This window comes from Tupaia chinensis, unplaced genomic scaffold (assembly GCF_000334495.1).
Source record: "Tupaia chinensis unplaced genomic scaffold, TupChi_1.0 Scaffold144991_2, whole genome shotgun sequence".
In the NCBI taxonomy this organism is placed as follows: Eukaryota; Metazoa; Chordata; class Mammalia; order Scandentia; family Tupaiidae; genus Tupaia; species Tupaia belangeri.
In genome coordinates, this window is record NW_006204851.1 from 2,098,982 (window position 1) to 2,106,944 (window position 7,963).

Sequence of the window (7,963 nt, forward strand, 5' to 3'; positions counted from 1 at the left end):
GGGAGGATTTGCCATTATTTCCGAAAAAAAACCAAATTAGAATTAGCCATTCCCCACACCTTTAAGGCAACGGTTTCAGGAGACCTTCAGCATGCTACAGGCATGGAGCAGGGGCCCTGCATAGACCATTTAGTACAGGTTTGGTTGACACACCCCTGGGGCGCTGTGCCCAGGAGGCCTTTGCACACTTCCGCTCCTTCCCGCCCACTCCTCCCCCACACAGAGCCTGGCCTTTGCAGCTGGGTGGCCTCTATTACGTCACATCCGGTCCTTGCGACTCGGGCTGGCAGAACCCGCGCCATGAAGTGCGTGTTCGTTACTGTAGGGACCACCAGCTTTGACGACCTCATTGCGTGTGTGTCGGTGCACGACAGTCTGCAAATAATCAAGAGCCTTGGTTACGACCGACTTACCCTCCAAATTGGTAGAGGAACAGTGGCACCTGAACCATTCAGCACCGAGTCCTTTACTCTGGATGTTTACAGGCACAAGGATTCCTTGAAAGAAGACCTTCAGAATGCAGATCTTGTTATGCCACCGCCACCTTGTCAGCTCCCCCCGCGCGCCGCTGGACCCTCCTCAGGCTCTTCCCGCTTCTTCGGGTTTCCGCCCCCTCTTCCGGTTCCCCGGCGCCCCTCCCCGTTCTCTTCCCGGCTCCTCCTTTCCTGGGTTTTCCCCTCACCGATTCTCCGCCTCCGCGTCCTCGCCTTCGCTCCTCCCCCCGCGGCTCCACCCCGCCACGCTCGGCCCGAGCCCGCGTCTTTCCCTGCCCGGACATGTACGTAGCCGGCTTCCTTGGGCGACGCGGTGCCTCCTGAGGGCTGGCAGTTCTCTCAGCCCCACCAGTGCGGCAGTAGGAGACCCTTCTTCGGATTCCCTCCTGGTTTGTCATTTCTTTTTCAAGTGTTTTTGTTTTTGTTTCCTCATTTTAACGGGATTGGTGCTTTCCAGACTCTGTCACTTAGATTCCTTAGGGCTAATGAGGCACCTTGTCGGGCCGGGACGGGAAAAAGCGTTGGTTTAGAAATCTAACTGAAATCGGCCGCAGCAAGGCTTATTTGGCGGCTGTGCTCAGGTCTGAACACTTGAGGGTTTGTTGTTCTTCCTGCTGTTTGTACGGTAGCCGGTTTAAAAAGCCCGCTTTTTCATTTTTTCTGTTTTAGATAATCAAGAGCCTTGGTTACGACCGACTTACCCTCCAAATTGGTAGAGGAACAGTGGCACCTGAACCATTCAGCACCGAGTCCTTTACTCTGGATGTTTACAGGTACAAGGATTCCTTGAAAGAAGACCTTCAGAACGCAGATCTTGTTATTAGTCACGCAGGTAAAGTGCCTAAGAATCTCAGGATTCTGTATTTGATAATATGTAACAGACATTTGAAGTTTTGGGAGTCAAAATCTATCCAGTAACTCACTGTAACCTTTTAAATCTTATGATTTAAATGTAACAAGTGAGATCTTTATTGGAAAGAATTTACTTATTTGGGGGTGAAAGAAGGGTAAGAAAGCAGCTTTTACAATAAGAAACCCTAAACAGAAAATAATTGTCCCAGTGAAGTGTATGGAATCATCAACTTGCAATAATTATTTGGGATGAGATCTGAAGGAATGTTCAACCTGCTAACCGGTTGCATTAGTCCTGTTGAAATTGCTTTTGAGAGTTATTTTTTTTCACATTTCTATTAAATGTGAGTGAAATGACTGTAGTAAAAAATACTCTTTAGTGGCGGTGTAGTGTGTAAATCATTGCCTCTTCTTCAGAGAGCCATTCTGATGTACTTAATTAGGCTTCCGGTGCCTTCAGAAGAACTGATTTTCAGAAGTATTTCGGTCCGGTCAGAGTTTCTTTATTGGTGCTCATCACTATTGTAGGCTTGCTTTTTCTACAGGTATTTGGATACAGACACAAAGTACATACTTTTCACATATAGTATGTTGAACCTGGATCTTATTTGCGTTCAAGGCCATTCTCAGGTTTACTAAATGACAAGTGGCATAGCACCAAATCATAGACAGTAATACCTTCAGTGGTGATAATATATTTTTTTCAAGTCAGGTATATATTATTATGCTTAGAGAGGACAACTGATAATTATACTTTTGTCATTTTTTAAAGAGAGTTATTTTAAATTTTGTTCTAGGGCCCATGTGCTCACCAGAGAGAGAGAGAGAGAGAAAGTGAGAAAGCAAGCAAGCCACCAGGTCTGGGACTTAAACCTTGGTCGACAATATAGGAGTCCAACTCCTTAACCACCATACCACCTGCTGACCCCTACTTTTGTCTTTATTTTTTGTAAGACTTATTTTGGGGACCAGCAGGTGGCATAGTGGTTAAAATGCTGGACACTCCACATGGTCAACCACGGTTTGAGTCTCGGACCTGGAGGCTTGCTTTCTCACTTTCCCTCTCTCTCCCTCTCTCTCTGGTCAAATGAATAAATAAAATTAAATTAAATAATTATTTTAAAAAATAATTATTTATCTTAATTTGACCAGAGAAAGAGGGGGAGAGAAAAAGAGGGAAAGTGAGAAAGCAAGCTGCCGGGTCTGGGACTCCAAACCACAGTTGGCATGTGGGAGTCCAGTACCTTAACCACCACATCACCTGCTGTACCCCCTCCCCCTATATTTTTTAAAGAGGTTTTTGCCTTAGGGGCTGGCAGTTGGTGTGTGTGGTGGTTAAGGTCGCTGGACTCCCACATGGATGGACGATCAGTGGTTTGAGGCTTAAGACCTAGTGGCTTTTTCCCTTTCTCTCTTTCTCCCTCTGTCTCAGTCCATTCCTTTCTGGTCAAATTTAAATAAGTAAATACATTAATAAATAAATAAATAAAGTTACATAAAATAATTCTTTAAAGAAAATCTAGGTTTTTGTCTTAGAGCATATGTGCTTACCTTGAGGGGGGAGGGAGAGAGAAAGACAGACAGAGACACAGACAGAGGCAGTGAGAGAGAAAGTGAGAAACCACCCCCCATGGGTCATGGTCATGCTGCAATCCCTTCTCCAGTTTCCTTTCTCCTTCTGGGATCTTGGGCACACACATATGCTGGGTGTGATTTTCAACCCACCAGGTCTGGGACTTAAACCGCAGTTGGCCATGTGGGAGCCCAGTTACATAACCACTAGGCCATCCACTGCCCCCTACTTTTGTCATTTTACATGTGTAATTGAAAGGCCTGGTTTATAGTTTCTGTCAACTGAGTTTTTTAACTTTTGAGTTCTAGCTATAAAGCTTGGTGGTATACCTTAAGTTTTTTAAATTGTATTTATAAACTGTATTTATTATTGTAGGTGCTGGAAGCTGTTTAGAGACTCTGGAGAGAGGAAAGCCACTTGTGGTGGTTATAAATGAAAAGTTGATGAATAATCATCAGCTGGAATTGGCAAAACAGCTACACAAAGAGGGACATCTCTTCTACTGTACCTGCAGGTATATTAGAGGATAATTATTCGAGCTCTTGCCTTAATTTCTCCCTCACTGTTCATACCTGCCTACCTTCCTAACCCATCGGTCTTTTCTGCCTCTTACCTTGTCCTTCCTATCGAAACATTGTATAAAACTCTCTCATTTGTTTGTCTCCGCTTTGTGATCTCTGTATTATATTTCACTTTGTATCTGTGACTGTTTCTTTGCATGTGAGTGTGTATGTTTACTCATCTGGCTGCATAAGTGTCTGGGAAACCAGTTTTTTAGTTCATTATTTAGACTTTCATGATTCAAGGAAGGTGTTTGCTTATTTTGCGTTCAGTAAATTCACTGAATCCCTATTCATTTATTTATTCAATTATACCTAATATATAACACTGTTTTAGGTACTGTGGATAAACTTAAAAGTCTCTGCTGTTATGGTGCTCAAGTGGTAGAAGATTGACAGTAAACAAGTTCACAAATTGTTTAATCAAGATAATTTACATGGGGAAGTATGGTATGAAGAAAGTAAGAAAGGGTGTTATGAAGCTGGGGTAAATGCTAATAGAAATTTGTCAGGGAAGACTTGACAGAGTGCATGATATTTAAGCAGAAACCTGAATTACAAGAAAGCCAGTGACACAAAGCTCTAAAGGCAAAGGAAAAAGCTATTGCAAAAGCCTTAAATTAGGAATGTACTTGGTGTTCTGTGTGTTTGAGCAACACAAGGAGAGTTAGTGTGGCAGAAGCGTGAGTGTGTAGTATAACATGAGGCTGGGTGGGGATAGCGTATGTAAGAGTTCTGATTTTATTGTATGTTCAGTAAGAAACCATTGGAACATTATAAGCAGAGGAATTACTTTATGGTAAGGAGTATTATTTTCTATAAGTATTTTAGAATTCAACAAGAAGTGATCAACATCACAGTAGAAGCTTGAAGAAAATCGCTGGTTTGCTCTCTATTAGTTCTTCTTTGAAGCACTAGAAGTTTTTCAAAGGGCCAGGTCAGTAATTCCCAATTGTTTGACTTCAAAACTTATCATCCTATTTTGATGTTTTTAAAAGAAAATATGGGACCAGCAGATGACGTAATGGCTACGTTGCTGGACTCCCATGTAGTCAACCATAGTTCGAGTCCCGGACCCGGTGGCTTAAACTCATGCCAGGTGTGTATGCGTGCGTGCCCAAGATCCCTAGAGGAGAATAGAGAAGGGATTGCGGCATGGCCACCCCCTGGGGAGGGGGTGATTTCTTGCTTTCTGTCTCTCTCTCTCTGTCTTTCTGGCGAGTGCACGCACCCTATACCAAAAACCTCTCGGGGGGAAAAAAAAAAAAGAAAGAAAATACATCATAGAAGTATTAAAAGATACATATGTTTTTTATGTTATAGTAATTTAAATTTAATTTTAAAATAAAAAATATAAACCTTAGAAGAAATTGGCTAGAAGGAAATAAGCTTTTCCTTTAATTTTACTGCTTCTATCCCTTAGGCATTCAGTAAGTCCTTGTTCAGTTGTTAAATATTTATTAAGCACCTACTATGTGCCACACACTATGAACAAAGCAAAGATTCTTATTCTTATCTGAATAAGAATCTGAAAAGAGACAGATTCGTTGATTGTTTCACTAGTAAAGTTTTTGTGTCCTCATCCTTACAGTGATTCAGTAAAGGGAATGTTAGAGTGGCTCTGTAATATAAAAACCAGTCTTGAAGTGTTATGAGTCAAGGGAGAAGCTATATAATTAGAATTATATATGCTTCAGGTAATGGGCATATCTGCCGTTAAGTATTAATAGTTGAAATTGTTTGTGGTTAACATTTTTCAAAAAGGAATAAACTAATTTTTTTAACTCCCAGAGGGTACATATGCACGCCACAGAGAGGAAGTTGGGGGAGAAAGCACCTCCCCTAATGGAGCATGGTTCTGTTGTAATCCTTCTCCATTTCTCCATCCTATCAGAGTTTTGGACATGCACATGTGCCTGGCATGTTTTTCAAGCTGCCCAACAGGCATGAATGGTGCAGTTAGCTATACAGTATCTAGCTCCCTTAACCAAGTCATTTTATTCAGATGCTTTTTTTTTTTTCTTTTTTTGGAGAGGTTTTTGCTACAGGGCGCGTGCGCTTACCAGAGAGACAGGAAGTGAGAAATCACCCCCCAGGGAGGATGGCCAGGCTGCAATTCCTTCTCCATTCTCTCTCAGGATCTTGGGCACACACGCACACACGCCCAGTGTGAGTTTAAGCCGCCGAGTCCCGGACTCAAACTGCGGTCGGCTACATGGGAGTCCAGCGACATAGCCACTATGCTAACTGCTGGTCTCTTCCGTTTTTTTTTTTTTTTGGAGAGGTTTTTCGCTATAGGGCGCGTGCGCTCGCCAGACAAACAGAGATAGACATAGAGACAGAAAGCAAGAAATTACCCCCCGGGGGGATGGTCATGCCGCAATCCCTTCTCCTCCATTCTCCTCTCGGGATCTTGGGCACGTACGCACACGTGCCTGGCATGAGTTTCAAGCCACCGGGTCTGGGACTTGAACTGCAGTCAACTACGTGGGAGTTCAGCGACATAGCCATTACGCTAACTGCTGGTTCCCTCTTCAGATGCTTTTGATGAGTATTTTCATTCTGAATGTTAAATCGGCTTTGATTTTATGCTAATACATTCAAGAAGGTAAAATACTGATTTCACAAACATAACCTGAGGTTTTACTCTGATTGAAAAGGAAACCATACAGGTCAGCAGTTTGTTTATTTTTTAATTTTTACAGTTTTAGAGGGTTTTCTTGGGCCAGCCTGTGGATAGTGTTTAAGGCAGCTGGATCCCACATTGCCAACCATGCAGTATGAGTCCTGGCCTTGGTGGCTTGTGTGTGCCTGCCGAAAATCTTGAAAGGAGAGAGAAATGGAGGAGAAGGGATTGCTGTATCCTCTCCTGGAGGGGTGGTTTTTACATTTCCTCCTCCCTTTTCTCTTTGATAAGAACATGTACCTTCTGGCAATTTGGAAAAAAAAATAAGGCAGCTTTTTTCTTATGTTGATTTCAAGTTACACACATGAAAACAGTAAAAATCAGTAGTTGGTTGTTATTTTCAGATAAATCATTCATTCTTCCAAAACATAGGCAGGGTTCTGGTGTCTGTTCTAATTCAAATGGCATGTTTAAATAAATTCCTAGAATACTAGTTTTATGTTGTGGTTAGAACCTTGGTTAGAACTTTCTTTCCAACATGCTTTATGATTGTATATTGTTTAATTATATATTGCAAACTACTGGCAAAAAAAAATGTTACCTCACAATCTTCCTGCATGGTCCAATCGCCTGTCCAGCTTATTTTCTTCTCCAGCAGTCATTACTTTCGGTTTCATTTATTCTGTTTTCATAAATAAACTAATGTTATTTTATTTCATATCTGCCCAGGCCTGACAGATGTTACAAAGCCATGTGAACACATTCTTTTATGAAAAAGCATTTCTGAAGTATTATACTTAAAAGAAAAAACATCTGTTGAATTCATATCGACATTTGTAGTGCTCTTTGTATTGCTTTAATAATCATATGTATACCTATAATATGAAAATATGTAAAAATCCACATGTTCAATATGAAAAGCATCACTTTATTCTTAAAAGTTAGATTTAGTCATCAAGTAGGCAGCAGGTGAATTATGGAATTTTTTTCCCATGTTACCTAATATTTTTCTTCTTTTGTTTTAGCACGCTTCCTGGGCTGTTACAGTCAATGGATTTATCAACACTGAAATGTTATCCTCCTGGCCAGCCAGAAAAATTTTCTGCATTTTTGGATAAAGTTGTTGGATTACAAAAATAAACACTAAACTCTCAGCACTTTTAAAATATCCCCTAAATCCAGCCTATGAAATGTGATTAAATCAAATTAAATATATCTGTAGACTAATATAAACTAATAAACATCCTACATATATAGAATATATAGAAAATTTATGATACGACCATTTGCATTTGGGTCTAAATTCTAATTTGGTAGTTAAGTAAATTTACTAGATTTTCCTTGATCTTCAACACATAGTAAGCATTCACAGGTTTTGTCCTAGAATTTCAAATGGATTTAGAATCATGAGAACAGTGAATGAAATATGAAAAATGCAACAAGAACCATAAATGTAATTAGTTCAATGTTTCTTAGAATCAAAAATGAAATAGTAGCAACTTTGAAAAATTTGGGCAGCCAAGCTCGAAGCCTAGCTGTTAAGTGAATGGGCTCACACATGGCTGACTGGTTCAGATCCTAATCCTGGTGACTTGAAAAACATGCTGGGCTATGTGAATGCATGCTCAAAATCTAGACAGGATAGAGAAATGGAGAAGTAATTGTGGGATGCCATGCTCCATTGTGGGATGGTTTCTCTGTTTCTCTGTCTTTCTCTGGCAAGAACACACATCTTGCAAATAAAATTAATTTTTCCACTAGAGTCAGAATATTTAGCTTCCAAGTCCATGGAACCAAATTAAAAAGAAAAAAAAAAACAACCCTCCCATCATGATGGATTTTGTGCTCTGTGAAATAT

General features: G+C 40.8%; 1 protein-coding gene across 1 annotated transcript in view; it reads left to right on the forward strand.

Annotated features, from left to right (window-relative positions):
• The first annotated feature begins 243 nt into the window (after positions 1 to 243).
• Positions 244 to 7,963, forward strand: part of ALG13 (ALG13 UDP-N-acetylglucosaminyltransferase subunit) — a 128,558-nt gene continuing 120,838 nt past the window's right edge. Inside the window, 3 exon segments of the mRNA XM_006167734.3 lie at positions 244 to 485; positions 1,268 to 1,326; positions 3,295 to 3,433. Of these exon segments, the coding sequence (XP_006167796.1) occupies positions 301 to 485; positions 1,268 to 1,326; positions 3,295 to 3,433 (383 nt within the window). The 5' untranslated portion in view covers positions 244 to 300.